This window comes from Lissotriton helveticus (genome assembly GCF_964261635.1).
Source record: "Lissotriton helveticus chromosome 1_1 unlocalized genomic scaffold, aLisHel1.1 SUPER_1_unloc_17, whole genome shotgun sequence".
Classification (NCBI taxonomy): Eukaryota; Metazoa; Chordata; class Amphibia; order Caudata; family Salamandridae; genus Lissotriton; species Lissotriton helveticus.
In genome coordinates, this window is record NW_027611656.1 from 838687 (window position 1) to 862843 (window position 24157).

The 24157-nt window shown below is 50.9% G+C and overlaps 1 protein-coding gene across 1 annotated transcript in view; it reads left to right on the plus strand.

The window, feature by feature from the left end:
• Nucleotides 1–23561, plus strand: part of LOC144805651 (uncharacterized) — a 66400-nt gene extending 42839 nt beyond the window's left edge. The window contains exon 2 of the mRNA XM_078672172.1: nt 22122–23561. Coding sequence (XP_078528298.1) covers nt 22359–23327 — 969 coding nt within the window. The 5' untranslated portion in view covers nt 22122–22358 and the 3' untranslated portion in view covers nt 23328–23561. The remainder of the gene's footprint in view (nt 1–22121) is intronic.
• Nucleotides 23562–24157: the final 596 nt, after the last annotated feature.

The following is a 24157-nucleotide window of genomic DNA, read 5'->3' on the forward strand; positions in this document are numbered from 1 at the left end:
TTTGGCACAGAGCAGACAGGCTCACCTAAGGGGAATACACAAGGTATTTATGCAGCACTGACCCTCAGCGTCCCTGAGTTCATCCCCATGGTCCCTTTGGCACAGAGCAGACAGGCTCACCTAAGGGGAATACCTGAGGTATTTATGCAGCACTGACCCTCAGCGTCCCTGAGCTCGTCCCCATGGTCCCTTTGGCACAGAGCAGACAGGCTCACCTAAGGGGAATACACAAGGTATTTATGCAGCACTGACCCTCAGCGTCCCTGAGCTCGTCCCCATGGTCCCTTTGACACAGAGCAGACAGGCTCACCTAAGGGGAATACGCAAGGTATTTATGCAGCACTGACCCTCAGCGTCCCTGAGCTCGTCCCCATGGTCCCTTTGGCACAGAGCAGACAGGCTCACCTAAGGGGAATACACAAGGTATTTATGCAGCACTGACCCTCAGCATCACTGAGCTCGTCCCCGTGGTCCCTTTGGCACAGAGCAGACAGGCTCACCTAAGGGGAATACGCAAGGTATTTATGCAGCACTGACCCTCAGCGTCACTGAGCTCGTCCCCGTGGTCCCTTTGGCACAGAGCAGACAGGCTCACCTAAGGGGAAGACGCAAGGTATTTATGCAGCACTGACCCTCAGCGTCCCTGAGCTCGTCCCCGTGGTCCCTTTGGCACAGAGCAGACAGGCTCACCTAAGGGGAATACGCAAGGTATTTATGCAGCACTGACCCTCAGAGTCCCTGAGCTCGTCCCCATGGCCTCTTTGGCACAGAGCAGACAGGCTCACCTAAGGGCAATACACAAGGTATTTATGCAGCACTGACCCTCAGCGTCCCTGAGCTCGTCCCCATGGTCCCCTTTGACACAGAGCAGACAGGCTCACCTAAGGGCAATACACAAGGTATTTATGCAGCACTGACCCTCAGCGTCCCTGAGCTCATCCCCATGGTCCCTTTGACACAGAGCAGACAGGCTCACCTAAGGGGAATACGCAAGGTATTTATGCAGCACTGACCCTCAGCGTCCCTGTGCTCGTCCCCATGGTCCCTTTGGCACAGAGCAGACAGGCTCACCTAAGGGGAATACGCAAGGTATTTATGCAGCACTGACCCTCAGCGTCCCTGAGCTCGTCCCCATGGTCCCTTTGACACAGAGCAGACAGGCTCACCTAAGGGGAATACCTGAGGTATGTATGCAGCACTGACCCTCAGCGTCCCTGAGCTCGTCCCCATGGTCCCTTTGGCACAGAGCAGACAGGCTCACCTAAGGGGAATACGTAAGGTATTTATGCAGCACTGACCCTCAGCGTCCCTGAGCTCGTCCCCATGGTCCCTTTGACACAGAGCAGACAGGCTCACCTAAGGGGAATACGTAAGGTATTTATGCAGCACTGACCCTCAGCGTCCCTGAGCTCGTCCCCATGGTCCCTTTGACACAGAGCAGACAGGCTCACCTAAGGGGAATACGTAAGGTATTTATGCAGCACTGACCCTCAGCGTCCCTGAGCTCGTCCCTTTGGCACAGAGCAGACAGGCTCACCTAAGGGGAATACGCAAGGTATTTATGCAGCACTGACCCTCAGCGTCCCTGAGCTCATCCCCATGGTCCCTTTGGCACAGAGCAGACAGGCTCACCTAAGGGGAATACGCAAGGTATTTATGCAGCACTGACCCTCAACGTCCCTGAGCTCGTCCCCGTGGTCCCTTTGGCACAGAGCAGACAGGCTCACCTAAGGGGAAGACGTAAGGTATTTATGCAGCACTGACCCTCAGCGTCCCTGAGCTCGTCCCCATGGTCCCTTTGGCACAGAGCAGACAGGCTCACCTAAGGGGAATACGCAAGGTATTTATGCAGCACTGACCCTCAGCGTCACTGAGCTCGTCCCCGTGGTCCCTTTGGCACAGAGCAGACAGGCTCACCTAAGGGGAACACCTGAGGTATTTATGCAGCACTGACCCTCAGCGTCCCTGAGCTCGTCCCCATGGTCCCTTTGGCACAGAGCAGACAGGCTCACCTAAGGGGAAGACGCAAGGTGTTTATGCAGCACTGACCCTCAGCGTCCCTGAGCTCGTCCCCATGGTCCCTTTGACACAGAGCAGACAGGCTCACCTAAGGGGAATACGCAAGGTATTTATGCAGCACTGACCCTCAGCGTCCCTGAGCTCGTCCCCATGGTCCCTTTGACACAGAGCAGACAGGCTCACCTAAGGGGAATACACAAGGTATTTATGCAGCACTGACCCTCAGCGTCCCTGAGCTCGTCCACATGGTCCCTTTGGCACAGAGCAGACAGGCTCACCTAAGGGGAAGACGTAAGGTATTTATGCAGCACTGACCCTCAGCGCCCCTGAGCTCGTCCCCATGGTCCCTTTGGCACAGAGCAGACAGGCTCACCTAAGGGGAATACACAAGGTATTTACGCAGCACTGACCCACAGCGTCCCTGAGCTCATCCCCATGGTCCCTTTGGCACAGAGCAGACAGGCTCACCTAAGGGCAATACACAAGGTACTTATGCAGCACTGACCCTCAGCGTCACTGAGCTCGTCCCCGTGGTCCCTTTGGCACAGAGCAGACAGGCTCACCTAAGGGGACGACGCAAGGTATTTATGCAGCACTGACCCTCAGCGTCCCTGAGCTCGTCCCCATGATCCCTTTGGCACAGAGCAGACAGGCTCACCTAAGGGGAATACACAAGGTATTTATGCAGCACTGACCCTCAGCGTCCCCGAGCTCGTCCCCATGGTCCCTCGGGCACAGAGCAGACCGGCTCACCTAAGGGGAATACACAAGGTATTTATGCAGCACTGACCCTCAGCGTCCCCGAGCTCGTCCCCATGGTCCCTCGGGCACAGAGCAGACAGGCTCACCTAAGGGCAATACGCAAGGTATTTATGCAGCACTGACCGTCAGCGTCCCTGAGCTCATCCCCTATGGTCCCTTTGGCACAGAGCAGACAGGCTCACCAAAGGGGAATACGCAAGGTATTTATGCAGCACTGACCCTCAGCGTCCCTGAGCTCGTCCCCATGGTCCCTTTGGCACAGAGCAGACAGGCTCACCTAAGGGCAATACACAAGGTATTTATGCAGCACTGACCCTCAGCGTCCCTGAGCTCGTCCCCATGGTCCCTTTGGCACAGAGCAGACAGGCTCACCTAAGGGGAAGACGCCAGGTATTTATGCAGCACCGACCCTCAGCGTCCCTGAGCTCGTCCCCGTGGTCCCTTTGGCACAGAGCAGACAGGCTCACCTAAGGGCAATACACAAGGTATTTATGCAGCACTGACCCTCAGCGTCCCTGAGCTCGTCCCCATGGTCCCTTTAGCACAGAGCAGACAGGCTCACCAAAGGGGAATACCTGAGGTATTTATGCAGCACTGACCCTCAGCGTCCCTGAGCTCCTCCCCATGGTCCCTTTGGCACAGAGCAGACCGGCTCACCTAAGGGGAATACCTGAGGTACTTATGCAGCACTGACCCTCAGCGTCCCTGAGCTCGTCCCCATGGCCCCTTTGGCACAGAGCAGACAGGCTCACCAAAGGGGAATACCTGAGGTATTTATGCAGCACTGACCCTCAGCGTCCCTGAGCTCGTCCCCATGGTCCCTTTGACACAGAGCAGACAGGCTCACCTAAGGGGAAGACGCAAGGTATTTATGCGGCACTGACCCTCAGCGTCCCTGAGCTCATTCCCATGGCCCCTTTGGCACAGAGCAGACAGGCTCACCTAAGGGCAATACGCAAGGTATTTATGCAGAACTGACCCTCAGCGTCCCCGAGCTCGTCCCCATGGTCCCTCGGGCACAGAGCAGTCCGGCTCACCTAAGGGGAATACACAAGGTATTTATGCAGCACTGACCCTCAGCGTCCCTGAGCTCGTCCCCATGGTCCCTTTGGCACAGAGCAGACAGGCTCACCTAAGGGGAAGACGCAAGGTATTTATGCAGCACTGACCCTCAGCGTCCCTGAGCTCGTCCCCATGGCCCCTTTGGCACAGAGCAGACAGGCTCATCTAAGGGCAATACGCAAGGTATTTATGCAGCACTGACCGTCAGCGTCCCTGAGCTCATCCCCTATGGTCCCTTTGGCACAGAGCAGACAGGCTCACCAAAGGGGAATACGCAAGGTATTTATGCAGCACTGACCCTCAGCGTCACTGAGCTCGTCCCCATGGTCCCTTTGGCACAGAGCAGACAGGCTCACCTAAGGGCAATACACAAGGTATTTATGCAGCACTGACCCTCAGCGTCCCTGAGCTCGTCCCCATGGTCCCTTTAGCACAGAGCAGACAGGCTCACCAAAGGGGAATACCTGAGGTATTTATGCAGCACTGACCCTCAGCGTCCCTGAGCTCGTCCCCATGGTCCCTTTGGCACAGAGCAGACAGGCTCACCTAAGGGGAATACGCAAGGTATTTATGCAGCACTGACCCTCAGCGTCCCTGAGCTCGTCCCCATGGTCCCTTTGGCACAGAGCAGACAGGCTCACCTAAGGGGAATACCTGAGGTATTTATGCAGCACTGACCCTCAGCGTCCCTGAGCTCGTCCCCATGGTCCCTTTGGCACAGAGCAGACAGGCTCACCTAAGGGGAATACGCAAGGTATTTATGCAGCACTGACCCTCAGCGTCCCTGAGCTCGTCCCCATGGTCCCTTTGGCACAGAGCAGACAGGCTCACCTAAGGGGAATACCTGAGGTATTTATGCACCACTGACCCTCAGCGTCCCTGAGCTCGTCCCCATGGTCCCTTTGGCACAGAGCAGAGAGGCTCACCTAAGGGGAATACCTGAGGTGCTTATGCAGCACTGACCCTCAGCGTCCCTGAGCTCGTCCCCATGGCCCTTTTGGCACAGAGCAGACAGGCTCACCTAAGGGGAATACCTGAGGTATTTATGCAGCACTGACCCTCGGCGTCCCTGAGCTCGTCCCCATGGTCCCTTTGACACAGAGCAGACAGGCTCACCTAAGGGGAATACACAAGGTATTTATGCAGCACTGACCCTCAGCGTCCCTGAGCTCGTCCCCATGGTCCCTTTGACACAGAGCAGACAGGCTCACCTAAGGGGAAGACGCAAGGTATTTATGCAGCACTGACCCTCAGCGTCCCTGAGCTCGTCCCCATGGTCCCTTTGGCACAGAGCAGACAGGCTCACCTAAGGGGACGCCGCAAGGTATTTATGCAGCACTGACCCTCAGCGTCCCTGAGCTCGTCCCCGTGGTCCCTTTGACACAGAGCAGACAGGCTCACCTAAGGGGAATACGTAAGGTATTTATGCAGCACTGACCCTCAGCGTCCCTGAGCTCGTCCCCATGGCCCCTTTGGCACAGAGCAGACAGGCTCATCTAAGGGCAATACGTAAGGTATTTATGCAGCACTGACCCTCAGCGTCCCTGAGCTCGTCCCCATGGTCCCTTTGGCACAGAGCAGACAGGCTCACCTAAGGGGAATACGCAAGGTATTTATGCAGCACTGACCCTCAGCGTCCCTGAGCTCGTCCCCATGGTCCCTTTGACACAGAGCAGACAGGCTCACCTAAGGGGAATACGTAAGGTATTTATGCAGCACTGACCCTCAGCGTCCCTGAGCTCGTCCCCATGGTCCCTTTGGCACAGAGCAGACAGGCTCACCTAAGGGGAATACGCAAGGTATTTATGCAGCACTGACCCTCAGCGTCCCTGAGCTCGTCCCCATGGTCCCTTTGACACAGAGCAGACAGGCTCACCTAAGGGGAAGAAGTAAGGTATTTATGCAGCACTGACCCTCAGCGTCCCTGAGCTCGTCCCCGTGGTCCCTTTGGCACAGAGCAGACAGGCTCACCTAAGGGGAATACGTAAGGTATTTATGCAGCACTGACCCTCAGCGTCACTGAGCTCGTCCCCATGGTCCCTTTGGCACAGAGCAGACAGGCTCACCTAAGGGGAATACACAAGGTATTTATGCAGCACTGACCCTCAGCGTCCCTGAGCTCGTCCCCGTGGTCCCCTTGACACAGAGCAGACAGGCTCACCTAAGGGGAATACGTAAGGTATTTATGCAGCACTGACCCTCAGCGTCCCTGAGCTCGTCCCCATGGTCCCTTTGACACAGAGCAGACAGGCTCACCTAAGGGGAATACGTAAGGTATTTATGCAGCACTGACCCTCAGCGTCACTGAGCTCGTCCCCATGGTCCCTTTGGCACAGAGCAGACAGGCTCACCTAAGGGGAAGACGCAAGGTATTTATGCAGCACTGACCCTCAGCGTCCCTGAGCTCGTCCCCATGGTCCCTTTGGCACAGAGCAGACAGGCTCACCTAAGGGGAATACCTGAGGTATTTATGCAGCACTGACCCTCAGCGTCCCTGAGCTCGTCCCCATGGTCCCTTTGACACAGAGCAGACAGGCTCACCTAAGGGGAAGACGTAAGGTATTTATGCAGCACTGACCCTCAGCGTCCCTGAGCTCGTCCCCATGGTCCCTTTGACACAGAGCAGACAGGCTCACCTAAGGGGAAGACGTAAGGTATTTATGCAGCACTGACCCTCAGCGTCCCTGAGCTCGTCCCCATGGTCCCTTTGACACAGAGCAGACAGGCTCACCTAAGGACAATACGCAAGGTATTTATGCAGCACTGACCCTCAGCGTCCCTGAGCTCGTCCCCATGGTCCCTTTGGCACAGAGCAGACAGGCTCACGAAAGGGGAATACGCAAGGTATTTATGCAGCACTGACCCTCAGCGTCCCTGAGCTCGTCCCCATGGTCCCTTTGGCACAGAGCAGACAGGCTCACCTAAGGGGAATACACAAGGTATTTATGCAGCACTGACCCTCAGCGTCCCTGAGCTCGTCCCCATGGTCCCCTTGGCACAGAGCAGACAGGCTCACCTAAGGGGAATACACAAAGTATTTATGCAGCACTGACCCTCAGCGTCCCTGAGCTCGTCCCCATGGTCCCTTTGACACAGAGCAGACAGGCTCACCTAAGGGGAATACACAAAGTATTTATGCAGCACTGACCCTCAGCGTCCCTGAGCTCGTCCCCATGGTCCCTTTGGCACAGAGCAGACAGGCTCACCTAAGGGGAATACACAAGGTATTTATGCAGCACTGACCCTCAGCGTCCCTGAGCTCGTCCCTTTGGCACAGAGCAGACAGGCTCACCTAAGGGGAATACGCAAGGTATTTATGCAGCACTGACCCTCAACGTCCCTGACCTCGTCCCCATGGTCCCTTTGGCACAGAGCAGACAGGCTCACCTAAGGGGAATACACAAGGTATTTATGCAGCACTGACCCTCAGCGTCCCTGAGCTCGTCCCCATGGTCCCTTTGGCACAGAGCAGACAGGCTCACCTAAGGGGAATACACAAGGTATTTATGCAGCACTGACCCTCAGCGTCACTGAGCTCGTCCCCATGGTCCCTTTGGCACAGAGCAGACAGGCTCACCTAAGGGGAATACCTGAGGTATTTATGCAGCACTGACCCTCAGCGTCCCTGAGCTCGTCCCCGTGGTCCCTTTGGCACAGAGCAGACCGGCTCACCTAAGGGGAATACACAAGGTATTTATGCAGCACTGACCCTCAGCGTCCCTGAGCTCATCCCCATGGTCCCTTTGGCACAGAGCAGACAGGCTCACCTAAGGGGAATACCTGAGGTATTTATGCAGCACTGACCCTCAGCATCCCTGAGCTCGTCCCCATGGTCCCTTCGACACAGAGCAGACAGGCTCACCTAAGGGCAATACACAAGGTATTTATGCAGCACTGACCCTCAGCGTCCCTGAGCTCGTCCCCATGGTCCCTTTGGCACAGAGCAGACAGGCTCACCAAAGGGGAATACCTGAGGTATTTATGCAGCACTGACACTCAGCGTCCCTGAGCTCGTCCCCATGGTCCCTTTGGCACAGAGGAGACACACTCACCTAAGGGCAATACACAAGGTATTTATGCAGCACTGACCCTCAACGTCCCTGAGCTCGTCCCCATGGTCCCTTTGGCACAGAGTAGACACACTCACCTAAGGGCAATACACAAGGTACTTCTGCAGCACTGACCCTCAGCGTCCCTGAGCTCGTCCCCATGGTCCCCTTGGCACAGAGCAGACAGGCTCACCTAAGGGGAATACACAAGGTATTTATGCAGCACTGACCCTCAGCGTCCCTGAGCTCGTCCCCATGGCCCCTTTGGCACAGAGCAGACAGGCTCACCTAAGAGGAATACACAAGGTATTTATGCAGCACTGACCCTCAGCGTCCCTGAGCTCGTCCCCGTGGTCCCTTTGGCACAGAGCAGACAGGCTCACCTAAGGGGAATACGCAAGGTATTTATGCAGCACTGACCCTCAACGTCCCTGAGCTCGTCCCCATGGTCCCTTTGACACAGAGCAGACAGGCTCACCTAAGGGGAAGACGCCAGGTATTTATGCAGCACTGACCCTCAGCGTCCCTGAGCTCGTCCCCGTGGTCCCTTTGGCACAGAGCAGACAGGCTCACCTAAGGGGAATACATAAGGTGTTTATGCAGCACTGACCCTCAGCGTCCCTGAGCTCGTCCCCGTGGCCCCTTTGGCACAGAGCAGACAGGCTCATCTAAGGGGAATACACAAGGTATTTATGCAGCACTGACCCTCAGCGTCCCTGAGCTCGTCCCCATGGTCCCTTTGGCACAGAGCAGACAGGCTCACCTAAGGGGAATACCTGAGGTATTTATGCAGCACTGACCCTCAGCGTCCCTGAGCTCATCCCCATGGTCCCTTTGGCACAGAGCAGACAGGCTCACCTAAGGGGAATACGCAAGGTATTTATGCAGCACTGACCCTCAGCGTCCCTGAGCTCGTCCCCATGGTCCCTTTGGCACAGAGCAGACAGGCTCACCAAAGGGGAATACGCAAGGTATTTATGCAGCACTGACCCTCAGCGTCCCTGTGCTCGTCCCCATGGTCCCTTTGGCACAGAGCAGACAGGCTCACCAAAGGGGAATACACAAGGTATTTATGCAGCACTGACCCTCAGCGTCCCTGAGCTCGTCCCCATGGTCCCTTTGGCACAGAGCAGACAGGCTCACCTAAGGGGAATACACAAGGTATTTATGCAGCACTGACACTCAGCGTCCCTGAGCTCGTCCCCATGGTCCCTTTGGCACAGAGCAGACAGGCTCACCTAAGGGGAACACCTGAGGTATTTATGCAGCATTGACCCTCAGCGTCACTGAGCTCGTCACCGTGGTCCCTTTGGCACAGAGCAGACAGGCTCACCTAAGGGGAATACGTAAGGTATTTATGCAGCACTGACCCTCAGCGTCCCTGAGCTCGTCCCCATGGTCCCTTTGACACAGAGCAGACAGGCTCACCTAAGGGGAAGACTTAAGGTATTTATGCAGCACTGACCCTCAGCGTCCCTGAGCTCGTCCCCGTGGTCCCTTTGGCACAGAGCAGACAGGCTCACCTAAGGGGAATACACAAGGTATTTATGCAGCACTGACCCTCAGCGTCACTGAGCTCGTCCCCGTGGTCCCTCTGGCACAGAGCAGACAGGCTCACCTAAGGGGAAGACGTAAGGTATTTATGCAGCACTGACCCTCAGCGTCCCTGAGCTCGTCCCCGTGGTCCCTTTGACACAGAGCAGACAGGCTCACCTAAGGGCAATACATAAGGTATTTATGCAGCACTGACCCTCAGCGTCCCTGAGCTCGTCCCCGTGGTCCCTTTGGCACAGAGCAGACAGGCTCACCTAAGGGGAATACGCAAGGTATTTATGCAGCACTGACCCTCAGCGTCCCTGAGCTCGTCCCCGTGGTCCCTTTGGCACAGAGCAGACAGGCTCACCTAAGGGGAATACATAAGGTATTTATTCAGCACTGACCCTCAGCGTCCCTGAGCTCGTCCCCATGGTCCCTTTGGCACAGAGCAGACAGGCTCAGCTAAGGGGAATACGCAAGGTATTTATGCAGCACTGACCCTCAGCGTCCCTGAGCTCGTCCCCGTGGTCCCTTTGGCACAGAGCAAACAGGCTCACCTAAGGGGAATATGCAAGGTATTTATGCAGCACTGACCCTCAGCGTCCCTGAGCTCGTCCCCGTGGTCCCTTTGGCACAGAGCAAACAGGCTCACCTAAGGGGAATATGCAAGGTATTTATGCAGCACTGACCCTCAGCGTCCCTGAGCTCGTCCCCGTGGTCCCTTTGGCACAGAGCAAACAGGCTCACCTAAGGGGAATATGCAAGGTATTTATGCAGCACTGACCCTCAGCGTCCCTGAGCTCGTCCCCATGGTCCCTTTGACACAGAGCAGACAGGCTCACCTAAGGGGAATACGTAAGGTATTTATGCAGCACTGACCCTCAGCGTCCCTGAGCTCGTCCCCATGGTCCCTTTGACACAGAGCAGACAGGCTCACCTAAGGGGAAGACGTAAGGTATTTATGCAGCACTGACCCTCAGCGTCCCTGAGCTCGTCCCCATGGTCCCTTTGACACAGAGCAGACAGGCTCACCTAAGGGGAATACGCAAGGTATTTATGCAGCACTGACCCTCAGCGTCCCTGAGCTCGTCCCCATGGTCCCTTTGGCACAGAGCAGACAGGCTCACCTAAGGGGAAGACGTAAGGTATTTATGCAGCACTGACCCTCAGCGTCCCTGAGCTCGTCCCCATGGTCCCTTTGGCACAGAGCAGACAGGCTCACCTAAGGGGAAGACGTAAGGTATTTATGCAGCACTGACCCTCAGCGTCCCTGAGCTCGTCCCCATGGTCCCTTTGGCACAGAGCAGACAGGCTCACCTAAGGGGAATACGCAAGGTATTTATGCACCACTGACCCTCAGCGTCCCTGAGCTCGTCCCCATGGTCCCTTTGGCACAGAGCAGACAGGCTCACCTAAGGGGAACACCTGAGGTATTTATGCAGCATTGACCCTCAGCGTCACTGAGCTCGTCCCCGTGGTCCCTTTGGCACAGAGCAGACAGGCTCACCTAAGGGGAATACGCAAGGTATTTATGCAGCACTGACCCTCAGCGTCCCTGAGCTCGTCCCCATGGTCCCTTTGACACAGAGCAGACAGGCTCACCTAAGGGGAAGACGTAAGGTATTTATGCAGCACTGACCCTCAGCGTCCCTGAGCTCGTCCCCATGGTCCCTTTGGCACAGAGCAGACAGGCTCACCTAAGGGGAATACGCAAGGTATTTATGCACCACTGACCCTCAGCGTCCCTGAGCTCGTCCCCATGGTCCCTTTGGCACAGAGCAGACAGGCTCACCTAAGGGGAACACCTGAGGTATTTATGCAGCATTGACCCTCAGCGTCACTGAGCTCGTCCCCGTGGTCCCTTTGGCACAGAGCAGACAGGCTCACCTAAGGGGAATACGTAAGGTATTTATGCAGCACTGACCCTCAGCGTCCCTGAGCTCGTCCCCATGGTCCCTTTGACACAGAGCAGACAGGCTCACCTAAGGGGAAGACGTAAGGTATTTATGCAGCACTGACCCTCAGCGTCCCTGAGCTCGTCCCCATGGTCCCTTTGGCACAGAGCAGACAGGCTCACCTAAGGGGAATACGCAAGGTATTTATGCACCACTGACCCTCAGCGTCCCTGAGCTCGTCCCCATGGTCCCTTTGGCACAGAGCAGACAGGCTCACCTAAGGGGAATACGCAAGGTATTTATGCACCACTGACCCTCAGCGTCCCTGAGCTCATCCCCATGGTCCCTTTGGCACAGAGCAGACAGGCTCACCTAAGGGGAACACCTGAGGTATTTATGCAGCACTGACCCTCAGCGTCACTGAGCTCGTCCCCGTGGTCCCTTTGGCACAGAGCAGACAGGCTCACCTAAGGGGAATACGCAAGGTATTTATGCAGCACTGACCCTCAGCGTCCCTGAGCTCGTCCCCATGGTCCCTTTGACACAGACCAGACAGGCTCACCTAAGGGGAAGACACAAGGTATTTATGCATTACTGACCCTCAGCGTCACTGAGCTCGTCCCCGTGGTCCCTTTGGCACAGAGCAGACAGGCTCACCTAAGGGGAATACGCAAGGTATTTATGCAGCACTGACCCTCAGCGTCCCTGAGCTCGTCCCCATGGTCCCTTTGGCACAGAGCAGACAGGCTCACCTAAGAGGAATACGCAAGGTATTTATGCAGCACTGACCCTCAGCGTCCCTGAGCTCGTCCCCATGGTCCCTTTGGCACAGAGCAGACAGGCTCACCTAAGGGGAATACGCAAGGTATTTATGCAACACTGACCCTCAGCGTCCCTGAGCTCGTCCCCATGGTCCCTTTGGCACAGAGCAGACAGGCTCACCTAAGGGGAATACGTAAGGTATTTATGCAGCACTTACCCTCAGCGTCCCTGAGCTCGTCCCCATGGTCCCTTTGACACAGAGCAGACAGGCTCACCTAAGGGGAAGACGTAAGGTATTTATGCAGCACTGACCCTCAGCGTCCCTGAGCTCGTCCCCATGGTCCCTTTGACACAGAGCAGACAGGCTCACCTAAGGGGAATACGCAAGGTATTTATGCAGCACTGACCCTCAGCGTCCCTGAGCTCGTCCCCATGGTCCCTTCGACACAGAGCAGACAGGCTCACCTAAGGGGAAGACGTAAGGTATTTATGCAGCACTGACCCTCAGCGTCCCTGAGCTCGTCCCCATGGTCCCTTTGGCACAGAGCAGACAGGCTCACCTAAGGGGAATACGCAAGGTATTTATGCAGCACTGACCCTCAGCGTCCCTGAGCTCGTCCCCATGGTCCCTTTGACACAAAGCAGACAGGCTCACCTAAGGGGAATACGTAAGGTATTTATGCAGCACTGACCCTCAGCGTCCCTGAGCTCGTCCCCATGGTCCCTTTGGCACAGAGCAGACAGGCTCACCTAAGGGGAATTTGTAAGGTATTTATGCAGCACTGAAACAGTAATAACACTGAAATTCAAAACCATAGAAATATCAAGCCAAATTAGAAAACAAGTGTACAATTCTAAAGCAAAATGAAAAAAATCCATTAAAGGGCACCGGTGAAATAGGAATTTTTAAAGTTTTATTTGAGAAACAAAGTGCCAGTTGACGTGGTGGGCAGCACCTAGGTATAACTAGAGGCTGGCTGTGATGGAGCACAGATCAAATACACCAACCAGGTTCATCCTGGTCAAAGATTTTACCCACTGATTTATCCCTTTAATCCCCAACCTACCACAGAAGTAAAAAGCTAAAGCCGCCAAGGGGTGGCACCTAGACACTCTCAGAGTGTCGGGCAGAGGGTCCAGTTGGCACTGGTCACCTGAGCAGTTGGAGGAAAGGCTTCTTGTAGCTTATTGTGTACCCGTACCTTGAACATGTGGTCATCCAACTGACCCTTGGAATCCACTTCTTTTTCCTGGATTTAAAAGAAAGCCGGTCCAGTGCCTCAGGGTTCCTCCTAGGTTGCCAAACAGCAGGTTCAGTCATTTTCTGATCTTCATCAGGTCAGGAGTGTTCTGTAGTATGTGCCTGGAGGTGTCACATTTATGCCTTTAGCATGCTAGCGGTTGGGAATGACAGCTGGGCAGCCCCTAACCAGTGAGGTTAACGTTTCTGGGGCCAACCGTCCCCAGTTTTAGCACTTCCTCATTCACCCTATATATATTTTTTTATCTCATCTTTGGAACTTCGATGGATCGGGTGCTGGCATCTTCAAACTTCTCTCTGTGCAACAGGCAGTCGATTTGACCCTCCATGAGTTCTATACAGATTTTGTCCTGGAATTTAAGAGAGTAAAAAATATACTTTCTTCGTTCTTTAATAACATGGTGTTACATTAACAAAGGAGAAATGTAAATTCGGTAGGAATGAAAGAGTAGCTGGGGTGCATTATTTCGGCGGAGGTGTTTGACCAGCGTTATGCCTAAAGATCTGGTGGAATCAACAACATGTGGAATGCAATTGAGGGCCGTCGGTTGTTTGAGCCAGTCTTGAATGGGGGTAGTATGATTGTGGGGGGCAATAAGTAGGAATTCTGTCTTGAGGGTATTCAGCATAAGGTGATTGTGAGGTAGCCAATGTTGAGTTTTCACAAGGACACAAGAAGAGTTTTGATATTGTCAGGTGAAGAGACTTTAAGGTATATTTGAGTGCCATCTGCGTACATGTGACAATATATGTTCGAGTGGTTCAGAATTTCTGTAAGCGGTTCCATGTACAAGTTGGAGAGCGTGGGTGATAATGCAGATCCTTGAGGGACCCCAGTTGCGATCGGGGTGTTGTTAGAAAGGGAATGGTTGACTTTGATTCTCTGTGATCTATTGTTATGTTATGATAACATTTATTTATTAAGCGCTCGTACACCCTTAGGTTTCATGGTGCTAATGTCAATGATCCTGATACATTCCTTAAACGTATGCCTGTTTGAATAACCACGTTTTCAGGGACTTTCTGAAGATCAAAAGATTGTCACAGTTCCTGAGTGAAGTAGGGATGGAGTTCCACAGAGTGGCCGCCAAGAGTGAAAAACAACATCCTCCATGCTTCTTCCTTTTAAAGTGAGGGGTGGTGAGCAAGTTAAGATGGACCGATCGCAGGTTGAGCTGTAGTTTATAGACAGTAAGCAACTGTCTAATAAATTTAGGGCTCTTGCCCTGCAATGCTTTGAAAACTCTGCAACCAGTTTTGAAAGTGATCCTTTGGGCCAATGGTAACCAATGAAGTTTTTCCATACAAGGTCGGGCTGATTGCCATTTAGGGAGTTTCCATATCCGTCTGACCGCCTGGTTCTGAACCATCTGGAGTCGTTTTAGTAGTCCAGATGGGAGCCCAAGATAAATAGCATTTGAAAAATCTAGGCGGGAGAGCACTAAGGCTATGGTTACCTGTACAACTGCAGAATGGGTGAGCAGGTGGGAAATTTTCCTAATTTTTCATAGTTGGAAGAAACTGGGTGATACAACAGCTCCCACCTGACTTCTGAGTGACAGGTCGGCCCCAAGGATGACCCCCAGGCTTCTGACTGACTTGGAAGCCTTGGGCGGAGCTCCCAAGTGTAATGGCCAAAAATGGGGGCCCCAACTGAGGTCGCTCTTCCCAGGCAAAACTAATTCTGTCTTGCCTGGGTTGTGCTTGAGGTGGTTTAGATCCATCCACCTTTGTATATGCAACATAGTTCCCTGAAACTCGTCAACAGAGTCTGGTGTATTCAGGGGAAAAATTAGCTGCAAGTGCGTCAGCATAATTGAAGATGGTGACTTTCCGATGTTTCAAAGAATATAGCAGAGGTCTCAAATATAAGTTAAATAGGAGTGGTGAAAGTGACCATCCCTATGGCACTCCACAGAAAGAGGGTAAATACTGAGCTGTGAATGTGCCTAATCTCACTGACTGCAACCGATAAGGGGGCGCCCACGAGATGCGGGAGACACAGCAGGGAGAGCAGAGCCCGGTGTCTGGCCCGGCTCTGGCCCGGTGCCTGGCTCGGCTCCTCGAGCCAAAATGAACCGCTCTTTGGCTCCCTCCCGCCTCAAACTGCTTCTGTTCAATAGAAGTTAATGAGGGAAAATACAATCTCCTTATTATTATTTATAGATCTCCCTCTTTTAAAATATTTCCATGCATGCATTGGTGAAGTAAGAGGCAAGACCCTTCCCACGTCAGCCCTGTGTATCGACCAGGTCGATATCAGGCAACATTGAGGTCCATGAAATCAAATACAGCCGGTATCCTGAACTCAGGTCTTTGAAGACTCTTTCATACATAATTATGAAGTCAAAGGAGTTTTGGTGACATTAAATATGTGCCTAAGATCACACAGTTTTAGCCTGGAAGCTATGATTTACCCAGGAGTTCTGGGTTCACTGTGTAAAAATCAGCCACTAAGTGCGTATTTATTTGTTTTTCCTTTTTAGTGTTAATGATTTGTTTTGACCCTTTTCTGCAGTTCTTATATGTTACAAGCTCAACCCAAAGTTATTTACATGACCACTAGTTACATTACACAAGGTCACCTTCGTCTTTTAGGCACAGTAAGATTAAGATCATGGCAAAATTCACCTGAACATAGGCTAAGGAAATTCTGATCACATTCGTACCATCACCAGTATTCCTTACTATGACCAGGGACCAACTAGACAACCTAGTCATTATATTTGCCATTGTCATGAATCAACGGGTCTTTCTTGTTTTCTACCCTATTGCTTGTTTATTTATGTATACGTGATTTACCTGCATTTATCTGTTGTATAATTAACCTCACTAATTGTAAAGCGCTCTGATATCCGCAAGGATCTTGTTCGCGCTCTATAAAACTTTCAAAATAAATAAATAAATAAATAAAGGAAGCAATCCAATCAAGCGCGGTTCCGCTGAGGCCGGCCTGCTCGACACGGCTCAGCAGGATGTTATAATCAACCGTGGTGAACGCGGCCGACAAATCAAGGAGTACCAGCGCCTGGTGGATGTCTTTATCTGCGTTGGCTCTAAAGGTGTCTTGAACTGCAAGAATCACCGTTTCCGTGGATTGTGAGGGACGGAAGCCAGCCTGATTCTGTTCAAGGTAGTCAGTTTGCTCTATAAAATTTGAGAGGCGGCTACACATGTGGGCCTCCAGGAGTTTAGACAGGAAGGGAGCAAAGAGATGGGTCTATAGTTTGCCAGATCCAGCGGGTCTATACCCGGCTTCTTCAAGAGTGGTACACGTGTGGAATTTTTAATCGAGACAGGGACCTTGCCCTGTGAAAGAGATTAATTCAAGAGTGAAAGGATGCTCAGAGGCAAAGCTGAGCAGCCCTCTTTCAAAATATGTGGAGGGCAGCAATTATTAGGGGACCCAGATTTAACCCGTGATAGAAGCGCCGGGAATGAGTTTGAGTCAATGAGAGGGAGAGTGTCCAAATTGTGTGGATTAAAATATAAGTCGTCTCTATACTCTGAGCCAGAAGACTCAGAGATGCTCTTCTTTATGGTTGCAATTTTCTCTATGAAAAACGTGTCAAGTGAAATACAGAACTCCTGGGTAGGCGCCTGAGTGGGAGCAGTTCTGTCACTATTACAGAGATCGTTGACTATTTTGAAAATATCCTTAGATTTGTTTTGGGACTATAATATTTTCCTGGAAAAGTATTCGGTTTTGTTCTTTAGGATAGTTTTTAAATATTCTCTACGGGCGATCATATATTCTTCCTTATCTTGCGAGCAGTATTTTTTGCTGCAGGTTCTTTCTTTCTGGCGAAGTTCCAATTTCAAATTTCTCAGTTCGGGGGTAAACCATTTATGGGCCTCTATACTACAAGCGCGAGAGAATTTAACCACTGGGGCATGAATGTCTGCCACCTCAGATAACCAGTCTGTGATCTTTCCTTCCATTGTATCTACTTCGTTGCCTAATGTAGGTTGTTTGGATTTCAAGGTGTCTATAAAGGCCGACGTGTTGGCAGAATTCCATTTTCTGGTTATACCTCCCGATTTAGGTAGAGATTTAATGTGGCCATCCAAAGTAGTCGTAAACTGGATTAGATGATGGTCAGACCAGATACAAGGTAAAATGGAAGGGATTGAGAGTGATAAGTTGTGCAACCATATCTGGTCCAGTATGTGACCCCTTTTGTAAGTAGGAGCAAATATGTGCTGGGTCAAGTTAATGTTCACGAGCAGTTCCTGAAGCTCGGCTGCCTGAGCTCTACCCGCTTGATGATTAAACCAGTAATTCAAGTCCCCTACTAGGAGTACTTTCGGGAAATTTACTACTAGGGAGGCTATCTGTTCTCCTAAAGATATGGGGAATGTGGATATAGGACGAGAGGGGCGATAGATCAATACCAAAACCAGAGCGCCACTATCTGCATCTAGCTTGATGATAAGATTCTCAGACTCTATGAGGGCGAGAGGGGTAAGGGCCCGAAATTTAAGTTTTTTGTTGATGATGGCAGCCACCCCGCCGCCCAATTTTCCAGGAGGACAGTTGGCTACTAATATATAATACTCTGAGGGAAGTGCAGCTAGAATATCCGGTAGAGAATCTATTGTGTAAGGAAACCAATTTAAAACTGTGCCTGATAAGCCCATCCTTTTTTCGAGAAGATCAATCAAGTTATCATGTTTGACGGTGTCGAACACTGAGGAGAGATGCAGGAGAAAAATGTAGGCAGCTTTCATTTCGGTCAAGATATCTGAGTGTCATCAGTAATGTGTGTCAGGGCAGATTCAGTACCCGCTTGGAAACCTGATTGGAATTGATCAAGGAGTTGAAACTGATTGATGTGATTACGCAGTTGTGTGTGAACATATTTCTCAAGTAGTTTGGCTAGGGTAATGATATTGGAAATGGGCCTAAAGTTGTTAGGATCATTTAAGTCTGCATTTGGCTTTTTAGGTATGGAGGTGACTTGGCCAGTCTTGAGGCAATCTGGAATCCTGCTTTGTAGGAGAGATTCATGGACAATCTTGGACCAGAGTGGGATTATGGAAGGTATAAGATCTTTGAAGAGCTTAGCGGGCATTTTCCCAAGGGTTTTTAAGAAGACGCGCAAGGGTTTTGCCGACCTGGTCACCCTCCCCATATTGGCGAGCGCGCTCCTCCGACCTAGGAAATGCGTTTCTCTGTGTTCAGCATCCTCAAATTCCGCTATCTTAGCCTTGATCTGCCCATGGGTCGTGAGCTGATTGGACTTGAAGAATTCTAATTCAAGCGAGTGAATCTTTCTCTAGCCACTGCAGATCTTTCCTCAGTGAACGTAGAACACAAATTTGTTTAGCAATACACTTGCCCCTAATGCCGTAAACGCCTCCCATAGAGTGGACGGGGTGTCCGCAGAGCTGACTTTGGTGTCAAAGTATGGCTGATCCAATCTCCTCTCGCAACACCTGCTCCCAGAGGGCGCCAGCTGGAAGTCTCCAGCTGAAGGCTCTATTTGGCGCGTCTGTTAAAATAAATTCTAATAGTATTGAATCGGTTCAGGCAAGATGGGCACAGTGTCTAACCCAAGTGTCCACGGAACAGGATATGCGTTGGTAGTCAATTTTTGACCACGAGGTGCCCACAGAGGAAATGCAACTCCCCTCTCGGCTGGATTGGTGTTGGCTGCGCCAGAAATCTATCAGATCCTGGTCTTCCATAAGGGCCTGCAGTTGAGCCGCAGCTCAGGCGTGAGGCCGGCGAGAACCATTTGACCTGTCCTAATTGGAGTTGAGAACTACGTTAAAATTACCTCCCCATAGCACTGCCCCGGGGCCTAGGGTGTCCGCCAACCACCGCATCTCACTAAAAAACTGGGGCTCCTCGGTGTTGGGGCCGTATATTGATATGAGTCTCACTGGGCGACCTCCACTATCACATACGGAACCTGTGGATCGCATATTGCAGTGCGCGTGTGCCATAGGAAGCCCTTTCTGAGAACGATGGCTGTGCCCCTGGCGTAGTTGAAGTATCCCGCTACGAACTTTTCACCCATCCTTCCCACTCGCAGGCGCGAACACGAGGCTCCTATCAGATTCAGCTCTTGTAAAAAGCAGAGTCTGCTCCATATCAATTAAGAAACGCGCCACATCTTTCTACCGCACTTCAGGCCCTTCACATTCCAGGTTACAGCTTTTAGCGTGCGTGTCTTGTCAGCAGTTGCAGTCATCTCTGCATTATCATGCATCCACGCGCGCCAAGAGGGAGAGCAGAAGCCAGCATCTTCGGACTCGTGATACAGATTCTCTAAATGAGTTGGAGGAAATAGTCTGGATCTTGGATGGTGGGAGAGAAGGTTTATTTTGGGCGGTATTGTAATGAAGTAGAAAGGAGTGAATGTCAGCATCAGACATAGAGTCAGTAATCCTATGTGGCCTGGCGTGATGGTTAACGAGGCCTAGATTTCCAGGTAAAATTTGTCTCGTTTTCCAAGATGAGTCTTGACTTTGGCAGAGTTTAGCCGTAGTGTGGAGGCATGATTGATTATTCTTGAAGGACATGTAGAGATTACACCGCTCCTCCATCATTGAAGAAATGATTGATGTCTGCTTGATGTCTTTCAGTTCAACCTCAAGGGGGGGTGCGGGGGTATAAGCAGTGGTTAGTTGGTCTGGTGATAGGAAGGGAGTGATGTCTCCTCGTAAAAGGAACAGTGGTAGGTAATGTAGGTTCCACATAGTCCCGGATGAAAGTATAAGTGGAGTTTTTTTGGAGGTTGGGGGCTGGTGGTTGGTGGCATGGAGGGGGTATGAAGAGTAGAGGGAAGTGGTGTTCTACAGTTTTCCTCCATGTGTCTTTTGTGCTCTAGGGGAGTTGAGTGCCAGGTGTTGGGAAGCACAGTGGGTGAGTGGGGTGCTCCTTGAGGTAGGAGTGATGAGAGGAGGGGGGTTTAGTAGGCTTAGTTATCTAGAGTGCTGTTATTTATTGTTATGGGGGTGAACATAGGGTGATGATATGTGAGTAGCAGGAGAAGGCCAGTTCCCTCCATAGGTGAAAGGGTGGTCCTCAATGGGCTTCTTGTGTTGAGGGGCAGTAAAGACCCAATGGTTAGGGGGTCTGGTGGATGGGTTGGGTTCCACCTTGGGCGAGGATGGGGAGGAAGAAGGGTAACGATTGGAACTCAGGACCCCTAAATTGCTAATGATGGAAGTTTAACCTGGGCGAGGATTAGGAGCCAGTTTTGCAGTGAGCTCAACCACATTTAGTTCTGTCTGCAGCAGTCGCTCCCTCACCATATGGCGATCCAAATATTACTATCAATGAATATGGAATCCATTTATTCTTCTAGCATCTGTTTCAGTTGGGTAATAGCCATCAGTATCTGGGGAGTGGACATTTCATCCGCCCGTGGAAATAGGCCTTGTCTGCTCTACGAGTTCCATGCAGGGCCTCCTCCCAGCTCTGTATATCTGTACATTTTTTGTTATTGGCCTGTTCTAGAAGATCTATCTCGGCAGGTGCTCTGCTATCCCCTGGGTACCCTCTCAAAACAGCGGCCCAGCCCACTGCAGGTCAGACTGTCTTCTTCAGGTCTGTCTGCCACTTATTACCTCCAGAACAAGAACATGAAGGAGAACCAGACAATGTCCCCCGAGGCATGAGCAAGGACCTAGCCCTCAAGCCTCCCTCTCATCCACCACTGCTCACGTCTCAAAGGTTAGTAGCTGGAAGATCCCTTCTCAGCAACCTTTCATCAGTTGGAAGCTCAGGGTTACCGGGTCGCAGTCCCAACTATATGATCACGTCAATGGGGAGGGAGGAGGGGTTGCACAGGTGGCACCTGTATGTCAACTGGTATGCACTTCACAGGCCCGGCCCTCTATGCCTTCTCAGGCAGGCCTCATGCAACTGTATACGCTCTCTGCATCAGCAGTCCGCAACGCAGGAAGGGCAGGGGCAGTTACCGCCTGGGGACTGTGCTGACCTCATCTCCATTATCTAGCCGCTGTCATTGTAGCAACCGTCCTCCAGGCTTCTAGGCTCCAACCAGCATTGCGTGCCCCAGCGATCAGTTTATTTCTAGGAAGCCATTCAGCCCCAGTGTGCCTGGCTCTGCCAGTACATCTCAGCCAAGCCTCTGCAGGCGTCTATGCGCTTCCCATCATGGTTTCGTGGGGCTTGGGAAGTGGAGTCTGCGGCCCCCTTGGTCCGCCGAGCTCAATTTGCAATTGTCAGGCTGCCACTGTATGGCACTCACCTTGGCATCTGTGCGCTCGATCATGGTAGGAAGTCAGTCCGAGCCCCCTCTACCACCTGGAGGGCTCTATGCGTGGGACCTCCTCTAGGGGTCTGACCTCTAACTCCTTGGGAGAGTACTGGATTCTGTAGGATTAGGCTGGGTGCCCGGCAGCGCAATCGTTCAAGACTTTCATTCAGCCATCTTCCTGTGTCTGCCTTTTACAAGATTATGCAAGTTTCAAATTTAGTTTATTCCTTTTGATATCATTCGACATGGCAAAACAATTTGTTTTTAATTCTTTTACGGTCTATACAAAATGTAAATAGATTTATCATTTTATGTTACTGATATGAGTGAGTGCACACTTTTTGTTAACATCAATCGGCTTTATTTTATGTTGGTCTCATTTATCCTTGCCTCAAAACCCTACCAACTCTTTCCATCGGAAAGTACATGCATTACTTCCAGAATGCTGCCATTCACTGTTAAATAATTTCGTTAAAATTAGTTTACACCTTGAAAGATATTTCACTTTAATTCTTTTTCTTTTTTTTTTATACTGCAGGTGGCTTCAAGTGTGGACAGGAAAAAAACTTAAGGATGATGTCATTTGCAGCAAATAGACTACAAAGAGAGAGATGTTCCAGAGATTTAAGAAGAAACCAATTTCTAAAAGCTGGGTTTGGCCAGGAAGTAACGACAATACAGAGCAGAGTCGCTGACTGATTGTAAATGCAGTTTCTGGATTCTCTCTAATTTCTTAAGTCAATGAACCCTTAAATTGGGGGCAGCAAGGACACACATGATCGAGGAGATGGAGGGTTTTGTGACTGTAAAGCAAGAGCCAGAACAACAGCACAATTTGAATAAAAAAACAGTGTACATTATTTATAAGACTGTGCAGATTGCAGAAGTAGTGTACCCATGCACTTCACAAGAGACAAACCTAGCTTGTAATTTGAACAGGACAGTACAGAAGAAGAGGTGCACAGGAGAGATACCTTATCAATGTTCCGAATGTGAGAAAACCTTTACTCAACAATCCTACTTGACCCGACATATGAAATCGCACTCTGAACAAAAGCCTTATCAGTGCTCTGATTGTGAGAAAAGATTTAGTCAAAAACACTATCTGACACGACATGAAAGAACACATTTGGGACAAAAAATATATCAGTGCACTGAATGTCCAAAAAGTTTCAGCAAAAAAGCGAGTTTAATTCAGCATGAAGGTGCACATGCAGGAGAAAAACGGTATTTGTGTTCTGAATGTGGTAAAACATACCGTCATAAAATCAGTCTCACATTACATGAAAGATCACACTTGGGACATAAACCATATCAGTGCACTGAATGCCAGAAAAGCTTCCACGATAAAAGTACTCTAGCTAAGCATGAAAAAATTCACACCGGAGAAAAGCCATATCAGTGCAATGAATGTCAAAAATGTTTTACTAAGAGATGTAGTCTAACTCAGCATGAAAAGACACACACCGGAGAAAAACCCTATAAGTGCACAGAATGTGAAAAAAGCTTCAGTCAGAAAATCCATCTCGTACATCATGAGAGAACCCACACAGGAGAAAAGCCCTTTCAGTGTGAAGAATGTCAAAAAAGCTTCAGTCAGAGAATTCATCTGACCCAGCATGAGAGAACTCATACAGGGGAAAAACCCTACTGGTGCAGTGAATGTCAGAAAGGATTCAACCACAAAATTAGCCTGACTCACCATGAGCGAACGCACGCTAGGCACGCCTCCGCTCAGGAATGATGTTCATTCACATAGTTCCATGTAAACTAAAAGAAAGTACAACATATGGACATTAACCTGAACTGAACCCCTACAAGTGCAGTGAATATTACGCAAGCTCTAATTCTGAAATCAGTCTTACAGATGAGATAGCATGGAATTGCCCAAACAAAAGTTAGCAGTGCGCTGCAAAACCAATCGGCTAGTCATAACAGTGTTTGAATGTATGAATAACTCAGTTTGCCTAGGCGTATGAGGGAGAAAATATCTGGTTTGCATGAGAAATAATATCTTTGAAAAGCTGAAGTGAGAAAGGTAATCTGACTTAATGGGTGAGCGCAAATCTAGCTTAGTTACAAACCTGTTTAAGGTGGAACTTGTAAGGGCTTTTTTTTTTAAATGACAAAATCCCCCAACACACCCGCATCCCCAACGCACTCCAGTCCCAATGCACTCTCACCACACACCCCATTCAGCCCTAATCACACACCCAACCCACACACATCCCACCCCCAACACACTCACACTGTTTTATAAACATTCCCTTGCCAAACGTTCAGCAGATTGACATAAAATAAGTTGCAGTAGTAAGAGAGCTGTTCCCTCCTGTGAGTTTGCTCTTGGAAAAGATCAAGGCGATTACATATATAAGAAAGAAAATTGTGATGAGCAAAAAAGTGGAAGCATTTAACTGAAATCCTCTTCTCTAAATTCCCTCAACAAGCTAATGAATGAAAGCCAACAGCGTAATTTAAATGTGCTGCTATTCAAAAAGCCAAAGAGACTCTAGCCTTGGCACGTTGTCATACTAGTAAAACAAATTGAACTAGTGAAATAATTTAAGCTGATAC